Source organism: Prionailurus viverrinus, chromosome C1, assembly GCF_022837055.1.
Source record: "Prionailurus viverrinus isolate Anna chromosome C1, UM_Priviv_1.0, whole genome shotgun sequence".
Taxonomy (NCBI): Eukaryota; Metazoa; Chordata; class Mammalia; order Carnivora; family Felidae; genus Prionailurus; species Prionailurus viverrinus.
This window is the reverse complement of record NC_062568.1, coordinates 131,412,565-131,434,334: the sequence shown is the minus strand read 5'-3', so window position 1 is coordinate 131,434,334 and position 21,770 is coordinate 131,412,565. Positions and strand designations below refer to the sequence as shown.

Genomic DNA, 21,770 nt, shown 5'->3' with positions numbered 1-21,770 from the left:
ACAAAACCCTCAAAACAATAGATAGGAAAAAAAGGAACAAGATGACAGGAAAAGAACAGCATGGAATCTAGTAAGAAAAAGAAACAAAAATTTCAAATAATGGATTTTCTAACACCCCTGCTGTTCCGCCAGTGCATTGTGTCACAGTCTCACAGAGCAGTGCATAATTTATTATGGTCACTCACTGCCAGGCTGCTATAAAGGGCAACAGCTATATGAAAATACTCCCCACCGCTGGATGGCTTAATGATCTACCCTTTGTAGAGGGGCATGGCTGTGGAATGGCAGGCGAGGGCGGCACCACTTCTGGGGCTGGATGGCGCTCTGCATATTTAGTGCTCTCCACCAGCTGAAAAAGGGGTGAATTCCCTCGTGGGTACTTCTGTGGGGGTTCTTCACCCCTCTTCAGCTTCTGCCGAATAATCACCAACTAGCACAAGTTGTTTCTTAACCACACATTGCCTCCTTTATGGGAGGGGTGATGTCAAATTTAAGCAACAACAACAACAAAAAATGAATTTTTAAAATGGAAACAGACCTTGACAATTAACATTCATTACTGTAAAACTACACAACGTTTTAATCATGTCTGGAGATTACAAAAAAACAAAAACAACCTGTTAGGTTTCTCTATCGAATTTGGATACGGAAAAAAAAATTGATAACACATAAAAATAAAGATCGTTCAAATCTTTTTTTGCCAAATATTTTGAGGCAACTGGCCTTTTCTAGAGCATTTATGCAGAGGAACTTTCATTACTTCCACAAATAGCACTATTTTCAAAGAGAGATGCATCGTTAAGATAAATAGCAATAATTTCTATGCTTAGTAAGTCAGGGTTTTCTTGTTTGAGAGGCAGCAGTGCCTGAGGCTAGGACCATAGGCTGTGGAACCAGACATCAGGATTTGAATCCTGAGGCTGTGTTTACTTGCCACGTGACCCTGCCACGCTTCTTACACTTTCTAGGTTCTCACAGCTGTAAAATGGGAATAATAACAGTCACTGCATCATAGAGTTGCAGTGAGGATTTCATGAATTAGACTTGTATCAGGTATCATAACTGCTCTCAAATAATGGAAGAAGTGACATTCAGGGAACATTTGTAATCCAGAACTGGTTGCCATTAGGTGGTGGGCATGGAAACAGGTGAAAATAATGTCCTTAATTTCCTGGAGGCCAGGCTGAGGCAGATTATTTTCTGTCTCTCCCTTCATTCCTGGATAGTGGCCTTGTTTACATAGAATAGCAAGTTTGCAAAAGGAACAGAGAGTCAGCCATTCTGATGTCTTTCATCCTCCAAACTCCTACAGTAACAAGTAAAACTGCTCATTCTTATTTTTTTAAATTTATTCTTGAGAGAGAGAGAGCATTTGAAAAGGAGAGGGGCAGAGAGAGAGGAAGAGAGAGAATCCCAAGCAGGCCCAGCACTGGCAACGTGGAGTCCGATGCAAGGCTCAAACTCACAAACCATGATATCATGACCTGAGCTGAAATCAAGAGTCAGACACTTAACTGACTGAGCTACCCGGGCTCCCCACAAAAACACTCACTCTTAACAACAACAACAACGACAACAAAATATTATTGGGTTCCAAAGACAGAATATTTGAAAAGGAGATGGACTCTTGTCCAGGGCACAGGGAAGAGTGAATAATATGTATATGTTAATAGTATGTACCTGTGGAAAAAAACAGAATGGATTCAAGACACAAATTGGAGAAATCAGACACATGAAACATAACATGGTTGAGGTGGAAAGATAACAAACCAGGACAATACACTGAGACTGGTTTTAGAAAGAAGTAAAATGATTTGAGATATAAGTTCTTAACTTACAAAAAATCAAGAATGGCTATACTGAGTCCTATTCATAAAGCACTCTGCTCAAGATCTCATTGCCAATGGCACACACACACACACATACCATTTTGTATGAAGACTCAATTCAAGTATTCATTCATTCAAACCTTCTGTCCAAAAATTATTTATGGAAACTACCATGTACCAGAATAACATTAATCCCTGGGTATTTAATATGGAGCAAGTCACTGTAGCCTCAGTCCCTTTGTCTATAATGTGTTCCATCTTCCTCCTCAAAGTTGACTGAGGAGTAAGTGTGAACCCATGTGTAGAAATACCTAGCACAATACCTAGAATACAAGGCACACTCATTGAATAAACTTAATTTTTATTCTCCATATTCACTTTATTCTCTCCTTCTCTTTTATTAATTTCTTCTCTTGGGATATATCTATATCATAGTAACTATACTTGCATTGCAGTGATCTCAAAAATATAAAACTGTATTTACTATATATATTGGGAAAATCATATTTCACTTTATTTATCCTAAATCCATCATCTCTATGAGAGAGTAAATATCAAAATATGTTTAATATTCAAAATGTTTCATGGATAATCTTTTAATTGCTTAAAATAAAGATGGTTCCGTTTATTTTTAAAAAAATTTTTTAATGTTTATTTTTGAGAGAGAGAGAGAGGGAGAGAGAGAGTGGGGGAGGTGCAGAAAGAGAGGGAGTTACAGAATCTGAAGCAGGCTCCAGGCTCTCAGCTGTCAGCACAGAGCCTGATGCAGGGCTCAAACTCATGAGCTGGGAGATCATGACCTGATCCAAAGCTGGACACCCAGGTGCCCCTAGGATGGTTCCATTTAAAAGAAAATTTTTGCAAAGAGCTTAGTTGTGGGGACTGGAGAGAGTATACTGAAAATACCAGAATCACAGATATCAGTAAATGGCCTAGGGTTTGAAAGGTGGAGGTCCCCTGGGAGCTGGGATTAGGAACCGTAGATTTATCTGATGCTAGGTCATTAGACGCTAGGTCTAACTCTAGGTCTGATGCTAGGTCATTAGATGGATTTAAAATGCTTATCTGTCATGGGTAAGAATGAGTCATCTACTACACCATGGAGCAAAGAAGACAAAGTAAGAGAGAGTAAAAATGCTGAAGACATCATCTGCTTTCCTGGATCCAGATACTCATGAAGTCAACTTCAACCTTATACCATCAGTTACATCAGCTAATACATCTGTCTTAATTTATAATACCAGAATTCCTCCATCAGCACACAACAGAAAGCTAAGAACTATCCTGTCACTTTTTTTTCCCTCAAAACACATATCCAACCCATCCTCAAATGCTGCTGGACATACTCCTTATCTCTGGTATATCCATTTCTCCATCTCTATAATCGCTTCCCTAATCTAAGCCGTAAATCACCACTATTTTTTATAATAACAACTGTAAAGCTATTTCAGACAGCCTTCTTAGGTCCAATCTCATGTTCCGCTAGTTCTCTTCTCTCCAAATGAAAATACAATCATATCATCCCACAATTGTTACCATCCCACCCACCAAGAAGATGCACAGGCCCATGCACACACATGTGTATGCATATGCACACACACACACACACACACACACACGACAAACCTTTTAATAACTTTCTGCTGCTGTTTGGATAAGATCAAAAGGTTCTGCAACATGCAACTTATGGGCTCTTAAATAGTCTAACCTGTATTTTTTCCTTTCCAGTATCATCTTGTGCCACATGTGTCTGCTTTAAGCACCCCAATCTTCTTTCTTGCCCTTCAACTTGCCTTGTTTCAACCACAAGGTTTATGTGCATGCTGTTTCCACTGCCTGGAATGCTCTAACCCACCCCAATCATTTCACTTAGTTAAAAATGCTCTAAAGATTTCAGTTATCAGATCTAACATCACTTCCTTATATAATCTTCCCCTGACCCTTCAAGTATCATAGACCACTACTTCATGGTTACTATGCCATTTATACTTTATTGTTTGTGGGGTTATTTGTCCAATATATGTCTACTCTACATAATGGAAAGCTCCATGAGAAAAGAGAACCTGTCTGGTTTTGCTCATTATTATATTATCAGCATTTCACACAATTCTTGGTACATGATGGATATCCTAAATATTTGTTGAATGAATAAAAGTAGAGATGGTTTTGGGAGTGCAATAAATACTATAGGATCTCTATAATCTATTTCTCCTATGTGAAAAGGCTGTTCTCTAAAAGTTTGAGACTGAGGTGACAAAAGGTAGGAGAACGAAGAGTGAACATGGGATAGAAGAATAGAGAAAGGACACTAGAAGTGAAGGGATCTGATTATTCCTTCATGTACCAAGTTCTCCCATATTAGGCAAAACATGATTATAGGAAAAACAGGAATGACATGCCTATTGTGTTGCCATATGAATTTTGGTGTAGTCAAGAAAAGAAAAACGTTGATAAAAGAAAGCTGGCAATAGAGATCTCCATCCATTTGATAGAGGGCTAAAAGTTTCACAAATAAGAAAAAAAACTGTATGTTATTTTCTGATGCATCATTAACATGCATTAAAGTAATAAATGATTTTGCAACTTGATCTATGAAAACTATTAAAGCTGAATAAACCCAGTAACAACAGAGAAAGAAGGCACTCAAACTAGAAAACATAAATAGTAAATACCATGAGGAAAGAAAGATATTCAAAACATCTCCAAGTGTCTATAATTGATATTCATGCTTTAAATTGATATCTCCTTAGACAATACTTTTTTGTAGTGTATATATTTATTAATCATACTGCTACTTAATAAAGTGATTTTTTTGGTGAAAGAAAACAAACTTAGTTACAAAACATGGCTGTCATTAAGATTTCTGCAATGTAATCAACATCAAGACAGACTTCGTATTTGTAGAAAATCTGTTGTTCTCAGTAAGCATCACCTCATGTGTATCTGGCGGGGGTGGGGATGGGGGGGTGGGTCGTAATAGTTCTCTGGGAATGAGGCTGCTAAGTGATAGTTAACAAAAGCCATAGAGTCTTTGATCTTGAATCAATACTCCTGGGCTATAAAAATGCCATGATTATAACAAATCTATTTTCCTTGACTTACTTTTTTTGGGGTGGGGTTAGCAATATTTCCAAATCCACATGCTTCCTTCCTGACAGTGCTCACCTGCTCCCAGCTGGAAGCCATAAATTGATTGCACTCTAAAAGACTGCTTCTACCCCAGATGGAAATGTATAAAAACTTTATCTCTGAGGTGCAAGTTGCCTTAATTTTAAGGTTTTCTTGACAATGGTGGCTCTTATGCCTTCTTTTGATTTGTCTTACTCATTATCCTCTCTCTTGGCTTATTGTAAACTCTGCTGCCTCTGACTCTCTTAGCTCTTGAGTGCTTAACAGGTTTTGGTCCAATCTTGCTTTTTTAGCCTAATATGTAGTATCTTTTACTCCTGAGTCTTTTGTGGCTTTTAATAAATGACTCAGTCTTGCTTGACAGTTCTTCCAAATATTCTAGGCTAGTTGGATCTGTGACTGGATCTTTCATCTCATTGCCAGTAATTTTGCTTTCTAATTTTGTTTCTACTCTGTACTGCTTATGCCTGTTATTCTGGCGTGGCATTATGCTGCCATGATACCACTGATTAAGATCATAGCCTCTCCCCAACCCACTCCCATGTCTCTTGCTTTGGTCAAAGACATTTTCAGTTTATCTTTATGCTGTAAGTCAGCAGGCATATAGAAAACTCTGCTATCCTTCTCAAACTTACTTGTAATGTGATCATTTGAGGGTGATTAGAAAAAAAAAGCATTGTGAAATGCTATTGCTGCTTTATTTTGGGAATATAACAAATGATGAGTACAATAAAGACCATACTAATATACATTTAGATGCCTTGCTTGCAACCATTCAACAGTGGTCTACCTATCTGTACTACATATAATTTTTTTAACTGCCGCATGATTGTTGTCATAGACATAAACAATGATACCCCCTGACCTACAACTGGTGTTTCAGTTAGATTTAAATAGTACTGTTTTCTGCTAAAAATTTATAACTTTTAAGAGAAAGCAATCATTTTTATATCATTAACCAACTTTAATATTAAAACTGAAAAACTCGGGGCGCCTGGGTGGCGCAGTCGGTTAAGCGTCCGACTTCAGCCAGGTCACGATCTCGCGGTCCGTGAGTTCGAGCCCTGCATCGGGTTCTGTGCTGACAGCTCAGAGCCTGGAGCCTGTTTCCGATTCTGTGTCTCCCTCTCTCTCTGCCCCTCCCCCGTTCATGCTCTGTCTCTCTCTGTCCCAAAAATAAATAAACGTTGAAAAAAAAATTATTAAAACTGAAAAACTCAAAGAAAATCAGCTTAAGGCAAAATATTGGCAGTTATAGAAATGCCTCTTACAGATCTCCTGTAGTTTTGTACTTATCCAAGCACCCATGTCTATGCAATTTGTTGAGAATTAAACTCAAATAAAAAGTTGGGCAACATAATATAGTATAAAGCAAATATTTCTTTTTGATCAGAGATACTTTTTCTCATAAACAAGTTGATTATTTATTTTAAAGCACTTCTAAAATTACAATGTCACAAGGAAAATAAAACAGAACAAGATAAGTCAAATGTATATGGGTAATATTAGACTTCAGTCACTTTTGCAGAAGCTTATATCATGCATCCATTTCTCATAGCTCTCCATGGAATGATGTCAATTCGCGATGTAATGATTTTCAAATCTGTGAATGTGATGTTTCAGGGACTCAATCCACTGAAGCCATCCTAGACTATCCCATATTTATCCATTCAACTCACAGACCTCTAGTTCCAACTCTCTAGCCCGAATTTACATTTGTCTATGCTAATTAGGGCAAGATTAAACATCACATTCAGGACAATGTGGCACTTTCTCACACATGTATTTTATAGGGGCTAGAGTTAGAAGGAGTGAGAGGAATCAAGAACCTGAAACAGAGGACATCTCATGGGCCCATACCAGACCAGTATCAAAAAGTAATTCTAACTCAGCAGTTATCCTCACCTTAGATCCCCAAGAAGAGGTCAGGGACGTCACTGTTGATTCACTTGTATTTTACCACTGGTAAGACTCCCATATTCTTCCCATATCATTCCCTTTGGGATGTCTCATACTCCTGAGTTCCTGAATTTCATGCCTCTGGGAATATACGTAGTACTACGACTCGTCAGTTGTGTTGGCTTTAAAACCAGTATCTTTATATTGTTCCTCTGCAAACACCTGATAGGGACCTGATCCAGGCAGGATGTGGTCATTGCTCCCTGGACCCTGTACTACATATGATGAGATAAAGGGTCTGTTAACCCAGCTGCTGGAGGAAGGTTTTATTTCCCAATGGAAATGCTAGCACATCTGGGGCAATGTGGTCCTCACACTTAGTTTTGGATTCTATTCCTGGTGACAGACGTCTGCTCTCTGGCAAGGGTAAGAGTAATAATCTGTGGTTAATGTTTTATGAAAAATGTTGGCATATTGTAACAGAAACAAAGCCTTTCTCTCTCTTTTTTTAACGGGCATACAGAGTTTGTGTAAATTAAATTGGACATAGAACAGATCATGAGGGAAATATCAAAGTATTGTTTGGGTGATCTTAATTTAAGTCAATAATTATTTAACATCAGTAAACATTTTAAGATTTGCCACTTTTAAATCTGTTTGCTCTTACTTAACTAAATCAGCATGAAAGCAGGACTGCATATCTCTTTCCTGACGATAAAATTAATGTTAAGACTGTTTGAATTAAACATTTCAGTGTTTAGAAATTCTATGCAGAAGATGTGTGTAAATAAATGGAGGGAGCTGTGAGATAGCAAGACGTAGCAGGTAATAACAATGGCGTTGCCATCTTTATCATCTTTATTAAGAACATTACTTTAACTGTGAAGCTACAGTGGTATTCCCTCTAATTATACTATCATTTTGGACTTTTCTGTCCAAAGGAGTCATTATTGAAATAGGTGTGCACTATTTAGCAATCACACCTCCAAGGAAGACATTCAAACGACTGAAAAATGGGAATCCTATAAGGGCCAGGGAAATACCATCTTTGTAACCTCTTAGAATTATTGGGTAAAGAAATTCAAATTCATTAACGGGGATTCAATCTCTAGGTTACCACAGATTCAAATGAGAATGTGCATCTAGTTTCCATCTTTAAACCTATTCACATATAATACATTCTTTTTTCTTTCTCTTGGAAACCTTAGTTGACTGAGAAGATATACTTAGTTAATAGATTAGATGTCACTTAAAATAGAATTAGACAGGTGATTTCTATTTAGATAATTTCAGTTGAAAAGATATGAATTCCAGGCAGAGAAAATAATAGTATGCAGAAAGGTATGGAGTCAGGAGTTCCCAGGGCACTATACGGGCTTATTCAGTTTAACTAGAGATTTGGATGCACCCAAATGACCCATATGAAATACTGGACAGAACACCAGATGTGGGTCAGTGACAAGGGCACCAAAGGCCCTGTGCCCTGCTAGTTTGGTTACCTCAGGAAAAGGCAAATTATGTATCTTCCCAGGCCCCAATATTTTCCTATAAATAATGGGGTCATACTGGAAAATCTTTAGGGTTCCTCTCAGTTCTAGAAGTCTGTGCTTTACTATGTCACCTCATTGACACAAAGAAGGCAAAGAAGTAAATGGCTCATGTGAAAAATAACCCAAGAAAAAGCTTTATAAATTAGCGTTTTCTGATGGCAGGAGAAAATCATTTCAGGAAGACCATACAACTAGTACTGAGAAGTCCTGTGAAGCATGCTGCCTTTTGCTCTTCCTTTTTGCCTTGTGGAAGATAAAATAGGAAGGTAGGAAGGCAAGGCATCTTATCCCATGCCTTCTGTCCACAACCCCCATCAACTGTTTCTTCTTTTGATAGCTGATGGAGGGCCTAAGAATTAAAGGTACCGCTGGCTAAAGAAGGCAGCTTAGAAACTGTTCAATGTCAGGAACACAGAAGATAAGCAAACATCTTGGGAAGGGTTGGTTTTGATATTTAAAGGTTGAACTGGAGAAGCACATACTGATCAAACCCATGTTTGGGAACGAACACCTATCCTTGGTGAAATGTTTGCTGCTATTTACATGAACCACATACAGTGTTAAAAGAGAGCAGTAAAGGAGAGCAATCCTTGTTGCTGCGTGGCCATGCAGGCCATCTGTGGCCATATCTTACTTCAAGAGAAGTAACAGAATGTTTCTCTCAAATCCACCTATTTTTCAAATGTTGGTAAAGATTACAGAAACAAAATAAACAACAACAGAAAGCTATTGACATTTCTTCAGCTCTTTTCTGAATTTACATTAGAAGGTTCTGTAGGATGGAATTAAAAATACTCAATATAATTATTCAAGGACAAAAGAAGGGTATTCACCCAATGCCATAAGAACACTTTGTACTTAGGAAAAGGTGAAGACCTCAAAGAGATGCCATTTTATCTACATTTTATAGAATTTATTAGAGTACCATTATATTTATAAAGTAATATGCTGGCACAGGAAATTAGTTTACCCAGACTGCACATAGACAGCTTTAAATCTGAATGTTAAGACATCAGGGAGGCTCCCTTACTCCTGGGAGATGCAACATTTAAATAGTAGATTCAGGTTTGCTTCTGTTTTCATATATTTAGAGAAATGGGAATTTAGAACTATAAAGACTTTAGAGGTAACTTAGTCCTGCATTGAGCTTTCAGTTAATATTAATAATATTTAATGCTGACACTGGAATACCAATTTACTAGGAATTGCTCTTGGCGACTTGCCTATTTCAGGTTTATATGCTAATCAAAGCTCAGGCCTTGGCAACCACTGACCAGATTTGTGACCTGGGAAGCCTGGAGGCTTCAGGTTTTTGTTGTTGTTTTGTTTTTGTGTTTATTTTACTCTTGTTGTTCTTGCTGTACAATGGAATACAAACTCAACCTATTCAGAGGGTTATGGTGAGGAGAAGAAGAAAGCTGAAAATATTTTTTCATGTTTGTAATATAACTCTGACTCTTTGGAGTACATACAACCAAAGCTGGAGCATGTTTTCACTTTTGCTTGAGCATCAACGTTATTGGGGGGGTTCCATTTACTAAAATGGAAAATGTGATAGAAGATCACAGGCTGACATATAGGGTACAAAGACCAAGGGTTCTATTTTAGCCACATTAAGCCAGAGCTTTTTAAAACAAAGGCTACTTAGATATTCATTCATCAAATACAGGAAAATATACCAAAATCTGAGCAGCACTGATCAATGTAAATATAATTAAGAATCGCACATGTAACACAGTGACTTTTATGCAGGCCAGGGAAAATGTTAAAGTGGTTTTAAAAAGAACACTATAATATGCATTCATTTATTTCTTTATTGTTTTTTGTTTTATCAATGCTTTTATGGGTAGTTTAAAAATAACATATTCACCTGCTACCTACAATGTTAGTGTTCACAGAATAGTAAAGCTGGAAGGCAGTTGGAGATCATCTGGTTCAAACCCCATAGTTTAGAGATGGGAGCTGATGTTTCAGAGGAGTGAGTGGCTTGATCAAGGTAATAGAGGTTGTTGACAGAAAGAATAAAGAATGAGACTGCCTTTAAACACACAGCAAGTGTTAAGTGTTTAGGATTTCATATGAAGTTTCACTTTGCAGGGAATATACAATTCAAATTCCCAAGGTCAGTTTGAGATTTTTTTTATTTCTACAAATTCCATTAATAAATATGATTTTTGTATGTTGTGGAGTAGAGGTTATAGCCTTCTCTGTTCAAAAATTTCACAATATTTAGTCACTTATAGGAACATTTATAAAGAGTTTAAAATATAGGTATATGTTTAAATATATACATACATAGTTAATATAAAATCACTTAGATACAAAGGCAGTATTTTTCACTATTGCATATTTGTGAGAAAATATATGAGACAATGGAAGAAAAATATGTTTAGGAAGGAAAATGTACTATACTGATACTCTGTCTCTTCTTAAGGGGCTAAAATTATGATTTCTGGGAACACCAGAAGTGGAAAAAGTGCAATAGAGTCTTTCCAATAGATAAATATTCTAGGCATGGAACTAATGTCAGCTTGTTTCATTCATGAAGCAAACACTTATCAGACTCTAGCAATGCACACAGCTCTGTGCTTTGCACACATAGAGCTTCCAAAAGATGGAACGGAATGCAGGATCACGCTACTATGGGGAAGAGAAATTAGAACAGCTTCTCAGTTCCCCAGCACTGAGTATAAATTTCCCATCCCACCAACTTACAAGTGTTCAAGACCAGGAACCTCAAAGAGAAAGGAAGAGGCAATAGGAACAGGAGTTAGAGAAAGAAAAAGAAAAGGAAATAAAGGAAAACATGAATAAGCTCTAGACATGCTTGTGCCCACCCTAAAGAGTCACAGTAAAGTTTTTTTAATGCACTAATATTCTTCCTTCCCTCCATTTAAAATATCGAACTTTCATGTGTCCCGAGGCAGAGCAACCATTTAAAATATATTGGATCAGAAATAATTAAATTAGTTGTATTTTTTAGTGATATGATACAAAAAGAATATAATTCAAAAGAAAATTTCTAAATGTGGCTAATAGGAAGAACTGGCTTCGTTTTAGAGATTATAATTAACAAGTGAAATGGCAACGTTCCCAAGTTTCCTTCAGCCTAAGGTGTCATGGTTTTTGGAACATGTTTTCCAAGAGTTTTAGAAATCTTAATATTAACTCTGCAAAATTTTAACGCTTGGCATCCTCATTCAGTCAAAGGCTGTGCAAAAATTTCTGTATCTAAATAACTCACTGGAGAGGATACACCTAAGACACTTAACAGCTGGGTAAGTTCAGATGTGTTCATAGAGCAAAAGCCCACTCTAAAAATTAAGCACAAGGTTGGGCAACATTTTCAAAATAATTGCCGTTTCTGTAGCAAGAAATATATATTAAAACATACCCTCCTTTAAAACAAGAGTCAACAGATTTAAATTTTCCATAGCTATTCTTCTCCATGTAACTAAAAAAATTCAGAAACTGTGGAAGGGATGGATAAAGAACCTTGACTACCTCAGGCCCTGTTCCAGGTATCCTTTTTAAAAGCCTCCCTCATTTCAACCAAGTTACACATCTTGACACGCTAACTGTCACCCAATCATTGCCTCACAGAAGTCATGATTTAATATAATGATATTTTTCCTCTACTAATTCTGTAGCCACACTGACTGATTTTCTGGGTAACCTATTGTGAATGGAACACGGGATATACTTGAAAAACATTTGACTAGACCCTCCTCTCCTGCTGCTGCAAGAGAATGGTTTCTTCCTAAGTCACAAATCTATTCCGAATGTTAATTAAATATTTACAAGGTACTTTAAAATCCTTCCTGAATGCTAATATGAAAATAGCAACCTAGGTTCATTTGAATAGGCAGAAATTTTTGCCCTTCCAAATTAAGGGCCTCTGGCCTCTAAGTTTAATTCAAGTAATCCACGGATTTGAAAAAAAAAAAAAGAATTGAGCACCTACTATGTACAAGGCCCTGTGCCAGATGTAAAGACAAAAGTAAACTTTCCGGGACTAGAAAATTTGTCATAAATGACAACATTGCATATTATTTAATTCACACCATTTCCCTCTGGGCTTAAAGGCCAAATTAGATGCAAAACACTCACCTTTTTAGCATTAAGCTTTTACCTTGCTCCTTAACATACAACACTGTATCTAGTTACATAAAAATGTGGTATTTTCTACATATTAACATATATTTCCACATTTTATTCATTAGGTTTTTGAAAGTATTTTAGCATGAAGTTTCCATTTATTGTATCCCAAAATAAAAATAGCATCAAAGTCCTTTTGCAACTCCCAAAACACAGTTAGGGAATAATGATCATATGCTAAAAAATGTAAAATGCAATTTGTGCTGTGCCCCATTTACTACAAAATCACTACGAACAATGCATTTTGTACAGTATATTGCTCCAGGGAAACTGGATCAGCATCAGGAATGAATAAAGAACACTGCATCTGAAATCAGCTAATTCTGCTTCAGTGCTTTTAAAAACTATTTGTTATGATATTGCTTCCTGTCAAGCACATAATGTGATATTTTCCTCAATAAAACTAAACAGTTGCTGTAATTTCAGTTTCCCTCATTTTCCACTTTTTAAGCACTAAATATTTAAACAATGCAGACCTGGAAGTCTCAAACCAGTCATCTGATCCACACATCTTCTTGCCTAAGGTACAGTTACTACCTATACAGGGGGCTATTCTGTCACACAGAAATACGTGAAGGCAGCTGTTGAGGTCCTTACCTGCCCGCAGGCCAGGCCCATTCCTCTTTCTCCCATGCCATGTGGACATGATAAATTTAACTCCAGGGCATCTGCTCCAGAAGCCTTTACAACGGGGAAGGAAAATGAAAGAAAAGGCAAAGCTTTATTTGCGTCCCGATGTGCTTTCACCATTCGTAACATAGGTCACATTTGTCAAATTTAAACTCTTCTGTTTTCTGCATTATAGCTATCTTGTGAGGTATATTCTGACTCTCAAATTAGAATTTCTGTAACAACAGCAATAATAGCAACAGCAAATATTTTTTAAGTGCTTATAAGAGGACACTCACTGTTCTATGTGCTTTATATTCGGTGTCTTTAATTCTCATAATCCTTGGATTAGCAGGACACCAAATTCACAGACAAGGAAACTGAAACACAGGGGAGTTAATGACAAGCCTCATGTATTAAGTGACACAGCAGAGATTTTAACTCAGGTCTGTTTGACGTCACATTTATTCTTCCCTACACAGCTTTTACTTTTATAGAAACAAATCTTACTAATTCTGGATACTTGGTCCAGGAAGTAGCAGTGCAAAGAAAAATACAGTAGGCTACCGGGAATGCATACAAGTAAAAACTTAAATGTTTTTAACTGAAAATCAATTGTATTGTATTGAAAATAAGTCCACGATAAGAAACATGAAGTGCAGATAGTTTTGTCTTTAATAATTAAATAGGATTCCAATTTAACTCATTAATTCATGAGTATACAAAATGGGTCCTGTGAAAATGAACACAATAGTTCACTCCTAGTGTTCTTAGACTACTTGAAGAATCGTAGAATTCTTGAGAAGTCTTCTGTAAAAAATTCTAAGAATAAGCAAAACACTTTTTTAAATAGTTTAATATGGTAATTTGAGGGATGGGGGATAAACTATTCAAGTTTACATATTATTTTACCTAACTTCTAGAATTTCTCCAACACCACAACTAGGTCAACTAGAAGCTTGAGTCAGTTTCCATAACATTATAGCATGTCTATTACATCATGCAAAGGCTTTAAAAATACAGTTCACTACTTTCTAAGTGTACCAACAGACCTAGCTGTTTCTTCAAGGGCTCACTTTTCTTCCTAATTGTTCAAGACTTTAGCCTATTTTTTTCTGCTTTGTAAATTGTAAGTAGGACCTCAACAAACTGAAGAATTCTAGCTAGCTATTTCTTGGTCAACCTTCTTAACCATCCTTGTTCATGAGTGAATCTGCTCTTTCTTTTACACGTTTGTGAAAGTTCATTTGATCATTCAGCTTGTTTTCTAATACTGTTTCATTATGGTTTCTGATTCCCTAATTCAGTTTTAAAATGCTTCGGGGCGCCTGGGTGGCGCAGTCGGTTAAGCATCCGACTTCAGCCAGGTCACGATCTCGCGGTCCGTGAGTTTGAGCCCCGCGTCGGGCTCTGGGCTGATGGCTCAGAGCCTGGAGCCTGTTTCCGATTCTGTGTCTCCCTCTCTCTCTGCCCCTCCCCCGTTCATGCTCTGTCTCTCTCTGTCCCAAAAATAAATAAACGTTGAAAAAAAAAATAAAATAAAATGCTTCATATTATCTGAAAATTACCATGAATCATGCTGGTTTTTTTTTTTTTTTTCCTGCTGGTTTGGTGATGAGCATGAACAAAGCACAGCCTAAATTCTGAGTTCTAATCTTAGGTTTGCTAAGGAATCGGGGATACTTTAGGAAGTCAGTTGATCTTTGTCTCCATCTCCTCAAGTATTAACTGTAGATAATAGGACCTATCTCAAAATCATGCCATGTGGGAATTACCAGCTTAATTAAAAGATTGTGCATTGCAATTATATACAGTATTGCATTTTTCTTAGTCTTAGTTATTTCAAATAGTTCCTTTAGACTTCTTTATTTAGTTGAAATGCAGCAATTAATAGCAAATCAGTTCCACAACATTTTGGATTAGATAAACTTTAGGTGGTATTTGTATATATTTACATTATACGTATTTCCTAAATTGTAAGTGAAAGCTAAGGTTACAATTAGACGATAATAACTAATATTCATTGAGTACTTACTTGCAATATGCCAGATACTTTACTAGGCTCTTTGTCATGAGATATATCATTAGCCCCATTTTACAAATGATAAAGCAGAGGTTACAAAGAGTTCAAGTGACTTGCTTAATATCTCTAATCTTGTAAAACCAAGTGTTTGAGTCCAGAGCCTATGTTTTTACTCACTATCATAACTTATCAGAAATCATTAATTCCAAGGCTGGAGTTGATACAGTGGGTTAAGAAGATGTAACATTTAACATCCTTAAAGCTTCTAAACTTGAAGTAAAATTAAAATCTTGTAAAACCACCTATCCAATTTAAAGGCTTTTCAGTGACTAATTAATAAAGATTTCCCCAGTATTATACACAAATACAAACATTGACCCACCAAACACATCTGAAAAGGCCTTTGATTATCTCAAAACTGAGATAATCCTTCTCAAGGTAACCAAGAGACAGGGAACATTCATTTGGCCTCTGCTTGAATATTCTTGTCACAGGATGTACACCCTCTTAAAAGGCAGTTAATTCCATTTCCAAGCAACTATATGCATTCAAAAAGCCTTAATTGCTGAATTAGCATGAAATGTTAAATTAACTGAAACTGGGCTTGCATTCTGACTCTTGTTAGTTACAAGCATTTCGGTTTACTCATTTAGCCCAGAGTTTATGCTACCTAACCTAAATGATTACACAATAAAGTAATCTAGTGAAGGCCATGACATAGAAAATTTGCTGTTTCTAATTTCATACATTATCTGCTTATCACCCATTTGTTTACATGAAGTAGAATGTATATGTTAATAGCCTAAACTCTGGAGGCAGATTTCGTGGGTTCGAATCCCACTTTTACTATATACTATATCTATAGTCTTGGGCATATTATTTAACTATCTTTTGCTTCAGTTTCCTCATCTCCAAAAAAATGGAAAGCAAAGGAAGTAACTCATAGGTTGCTTTTGAAAGATATATATAAATTTAATAAAAGTGAATGACTTAAAACAGTGCCTGGACTATAGTAAATATTATGTAAGGGTAAGCAATTGCTGTCTATCTATCTGTTTCTTTGTCTATCCATCCATATATTCATCTATCCATCCATTCATCATCCAGGCATCCAATTAGAATCTCCAACTTGCCCTTCTCCAGTCTTAACTTATAAAAGGATTTAAAGGAACTATCTACACTTCGTGGGGAGGGGGAAGAAAAGAAAAAAAATTATTGTAAGTAATTATCAGAATAGTGGGAGCAGCGTAGTTTCTAAAATTCTCTGAATCACTTTATAAAAACTCTCAGAGAAACCAGAGTAGCAAAAACATAAACCTTTGCACAGTATATACAACAAAATCAGATACAAACTTCTTCCTCTTCTCCCTTTCTTACCACTCCCTTCCCTCCTGATTGATGTAGTTTTAAAGTCATTGGGCGGGACAGAGCAAGGTAGCTGACCTAGAGGATTTAGAAGGATCCAGGAGAGCCCAGTGTGGCTTATCAGAGCCCAAGAACAATGAGAGCAAGGTAGCTGACCTAGAGGATTTAGAAGGATCCAGGAGAGCCCAGTGTGGCTTATCAGAGCCCAAGAACAATGTCCATGTGGAGGGTGGTTTGATGTAGTATATCAGAGCCCAAGTGGGAAGGAAAGGCTTCCATGGGTGGTGGGGCTGGCAAAAAGCATCAGAGCCCAAGCAGGGTGAGGATGGTGTTTCCTTGGGGGGATGAAAGGTACACTTCTTGAATTTTCTATTAATTTCATCTCTTAAAATACAATGCCCATTGTTGACTTCGTATGTATCAACACTGTCATCTAGTCTCATCTGTTCAAAACTGGAGGCATAAATTCTCCAGGATCTTAAACTACTTTTAAGTGGATTTGGTACAGGTAAACACTGAACTGGCTTGGGCCTTACTGGACACTAAGTCAGTGACTGTCTCTTGTCTGCAAGCTGGCATCCACCTTTCCTGACTGCATTCAGTGTGCTAAAGATCACTCTTCACAGACTTATATCCACCTGCTCCTACACATTTCTATGGTTCACCTTTGCTTTCTGCCCCAGCCTATTTGAGATCTCCTAATTCTAACATCTATTTAATTTCACGACACACTGCTAGCCCAAATTCAGGTTAAAAAAGTGGTAAGAACCCAGCTTTTCAGTAGTTTGTTTGGACTCCCTGCTAGGAATAGCATGGCCACCTGGTCTTGACACCTGAGCATTTTCCCTGGACCTTTCTCAGTAGGTGACATCCTACCAATTGTGGTCAGAACTTTGGCAATCCCTCATCAGGTCCCTGGCTTAAAACTTTCTACTTTGTATCTTAATCACCTCAAGTTCATTGGTGCCAAATAAAGTGCCACTCTTCCCATTTATTCTGTAATTGTTTGCTCTTTGTTTGTCACATGTCAGTATACTAGCTCTGTATCCCTATTTTGCTTCAACAAATATTTGAGGGATAACCACGGGTGGGCAAAGCCCTGTGCTTGGGATTGGAGATTAAGTGGTGAACCAGCCAGGAGTCTCCACCCCCAGGAGCTTGCTGTGTAATAAGCAGGACAGAGGTTAATGAGCGAATGACACCACTGTGATTACCACTGTATTAAATGCCACAAAGGAAAAGCACAGGCAGAAATACACCTAGATTTTGGGGAGCCTGAAGCGTAAACACATCAGGGAAACTTCATTAAGAAAAAAAAATAAGTAAAAATTACAAATCCAAAATTAGGTACAGGGGTTTAGAAGTAAACTTGGGCAAGTAAGCCCTGAAGCGTATGTTTCATTAGTTTTATGGTAAACTGGCTTCTGAAGACAGGATCTTAGAAGGAGTTAGGCAGAGGGTTTAACCTACCAGTCAGGGGACTCAGAGTTGAGAACAAGAGAACATTGTATGAGTAAGAGAGAATGTTCCAGGCCAAGGGAATAGCAAAGGCCGTCAGTTCAGAGTGTGTCGGAGGAGTAAGAGGAGACCAGCAGGTGCTGGGATGTGGATACCAAACTGAGGATGATGCCGGGGAAGCAGGCAGGGTCCAGAACATGGTGGGGGGGCTTACAGGTTAAGGTAAGGATTTTGCATCTTAAGAAGGAGAGTGGGAAGGTTTCGGATTGCCTGAGGGCAAGCTGTCTCATAAACTTGGATTAGGGTGGTAGCAATGCATGTTGAGCCATATTCAATTTATCTGCTGGTTCAAATCTGATGGCCTTACTTGCCACTCAAGCTTTTGCCACTAGCTTGAGAAGAGACCTCAGTCCCTGATGCTGTTCTCACAACTTCTACCCCTGCCAGTTCTCACAGCTCCCTCAGCATGGGAGCCGGGCTTTGCCACAGCTGCCACCGTATCTGTCAAAGTGACAGCCCCAGAAGTACCCATGTGCACACCTGACCAAGAGGCTCTAGCTTTTTCCTAGGTTCTGGGTTTAGATGTCACAACATCTCACAAGACACATCAAACAAGAAACAAGAAATGTCTCACAACATGCTGTGGGATTTGGCTTCCTTATTGGCAGCTGCCCTAAAATGGGCAGGATACACAACCCAGGAGTGCAGAGGAAGGCAGAACCCCGGGTGTGAAATTTGGCCAGTGAGAGACAGTAGACAGAAAGGAACAAGTAGGCACATCTCTCACCCTTTTCCTCTGAACTGTTGTGAGGCAGGATGATTTCACAAAGCACTCTCCATCCCACAGGACAGAGCAATTAGCTCCATTTCCTTGTGAAGCGGGAGCCAGCCCGGAATGTACCACACAGGATCTGCTTTCCCTTCTTCCTATCTAATTTCCCTTTTGCTCCCACCCTTCCTGCTCTGGGCTTGTATCCTTCATTAAGCATCTTCACATTACCTTTGACCCAGGCTCTGTTTTCTAAGCTAATATGCATTAAGAAAAAAATGGATTCAAGATCTATTAAAATCAGTTCAAGATCTGTTTAAGACCTGATATTGTCAGCGTTCCATACGGTTCAGTTTGGTGTCTTTCTGATCTTTCTGACTGGGGTATCTTTCTAGTATGATGGGTGCTATATCTTATTCACCTCTGTCTTGGCTGGCAAGAGACTTTGCACATAGTAGGTGTTCCATAGATCTTCCTTTGCATGGAATTGCAGTAGGTTATCCATGTCCCAGAAAAGTAGGAAAAGCCTGTGATCAGATACAGAAAACTTGAGCAGACCCTAACAATGCTACTGATTTGACTGTGAAAACTTTTCTAAAGGCTGCTTCTTTTCTATGGTGTTCACAAAACAACAAATTCAAACCAGGTTGAAGAATGCATAAAAGATGACAATAAAAGCATGTGCATTCTTGGGTTAAACTGAAAAGGAAGGTTTGGTTCAGTATGGTTCTATTTCCGAGAGGAAACAAAGCTTTCTAAAAAAAATATGCACATGATAGGAGCACATGGGTGGCTTAGTCAGTTAAGTGTCTGACTCTTGACTTTGGCTCAGGCCATGATCTCACAGTTTGTACAATCAAGCTCTGCATAGGGTTCTGTGCTGACAGCACAGGGCCTGCTTGGGATTCTCTCTTTCCCTCTCTCTACCCCTTCCCTACACACACATGCTTGCTTTCTCTCTCTCAAAATAAACAAATGAACTTAAAAGAATATATTTAAAAAATATGTACATGGTAGGGGTGCCTGGGTGGCTCAGTTGGTTAAGAAGTCGACTTCAGCTCAGGTCATGATCTCACAGTTCATGAGTTAGAGCCCCATGTTGGGCTCTGTGCTGATAGTTTAGAGCCTGGAGCCTGCTTCAGATTCTGTGTCTCCCTCTCTCTCTCTGACCCTCCCCCATTCTCTCTCTCTCAAAAATAAATAAACATTAAAAAAATAAAATAAAAAATATGTACATGGTAAAGATGATATACTGGATATATATTAATTTTTTAAAATGTCATTTAGTTGAATTCAGCATATTTTAAGAATGTACCTAGGTTCTATTTTTTTTAACCATCCATATGATCTTAAATGTTTATTTAGAATAGTAAAATACTGGGGCACCTGGGTGGCTCAGTTGGTTAAGCATCTTACTCTTGATCTCGGCTCAGGTCATGATCTCACAGTTTGTGAGTTCAAGCCCTGCATCAGGCTTTGCCCTGACAGCACACAGCCTGCTTCAGATTCTGTCTCTCCCTCTCTCTGCCCCTCCCCCACTTGCTCTCTCTCTCTGTCTCTCTCTCTCTCAAAATAAATAAATAAACTTAAAAAAATAGAATAGGAAAACACAGTGGTAGCCTCTGGTGAAACAAATAATAATGATCCTTTCTCGTGCAAATTTTCATTCTGACACAGTTTCTCACTCTTTGCTTTTTCATGTTCTTGTACAACTTGATCTGTCCTGCTGTTACACATGTGTCATTTCTGTTTTTGGATATAATAGTAAAGAGCTCATAACAGATTTCCTTGGTTCCCTATTGCGTAATTCGAAAATTAATCTACTATAAGGAGAGGAACTTCATGAATTTAAAGTATATTCATCATCACATTAAGTCATCTGCTGAACTTAAAACTCGTGCTAGAACAGCTGGTGTGATAGTTCTGATTTCTTACCGCCCATTATCAACACCCCTCAAAGAAATGTACACTGTAAGTGGTATAGTAAGTTTGGTTTGAATGGGTTTTGTTTGTTTGTTTGTTTGTTTTTGTTGGTTTGTTTGAATGTGGGATCTTCTATTGTAAAAAAAAGAAAATCTGTTTTAATCTCTTTTGAAGCATGCATTCATAAAAACAAAACTGACTCTACAAAGCGTTATTGGGTACCTATCAATGAGCTATGATGAATCATGCTGCCTAATGCGGCCCTCCAGGGGATGTCCCCTCCAGGGGATAGCTCCTTCATGCGATATGCCCTGGGATGGTCCATATTTTAAGATTATGGAAAAGATTTTTTTTTTAATTGACAGCATCTATAGATTGACCTTCTTGTTATGTAGATGGCTTTCCTGGGGAGAGATTCTATAGACTGGTTTGACCCAATGGAAAGCATAACTTTTTCTTTCTAATTTTTTTCTCTTCTTTTTATCCTCTCTTCCTTCCTCTCCTTTGTTTTTGCTGTTCTTTTTTTTTTTTTTGCTATGAGTACTTATGATATTAAATAAAACTGCAATTAAATAAACAGATACAGAATGTGAGAAATGTGAAAAATATCTTTAACTTGGTTGGTATGTTACTAATAGGAAGGCTTTGGACTTTTTAAAAGTAAAATTTGTTTATTTAAAAGTTAATGCTCATTACTGAAGAATATATTTATTTTAAAGTATTTTATTCTACAGAAAGGCAGAGAAGCAAGCAGCGTGATAAAGCCATTCATCATAGTCAGCTTAAAATTGGCAAAGCTCATGCCAAGCACAGGTTCTGTGGAAGATTTCATGGTCAATTAGGTAAATACACGTATAAAGTGGACCCAGCACTAAAGATCACGAAACCAATTACTGATCATGTTTAATTTCACCCCTTTAAGTCCCAGAAGTAATTTTTCCCTCGCAGTTTTAAGATACCCAAATAAAATGTACAATTTTCGAACACGATAGAAGGCTTTATAATATTTTATAATGTACAGTCATTAGTATATAAGCGCTGTTAGATTTAGCCTTCTA

The 21,770-nt window shown here is 37.7% G+C and overlaps 1 protein-coding gene across 2 annotated transcripts in view; it reads right to left on the bottom strand.

Annotated features, from left to right (window-relative positions):
- Positions 1 to 21,770, bottom strand: part of DPYD (dihydropyrimidine dehydrogenase) — an 864,530-nt gene that overhangs the window by 262,298 nt on the left and 580,462 nt on the right. For both annotated transcript variants that reach the window (XM_047871842.1, XM_047871841.1), the window contains exon 16: positions 13,163 to 13,246. In XM_047871842.1, the coding sequence (XP_047727798.1) occupies positions 13,163 to 13,246 (84 nt within the window). The remainder of the gene's footprint in view (positions 1 to 13,162; positions 13,247 to 21,770) is intronic.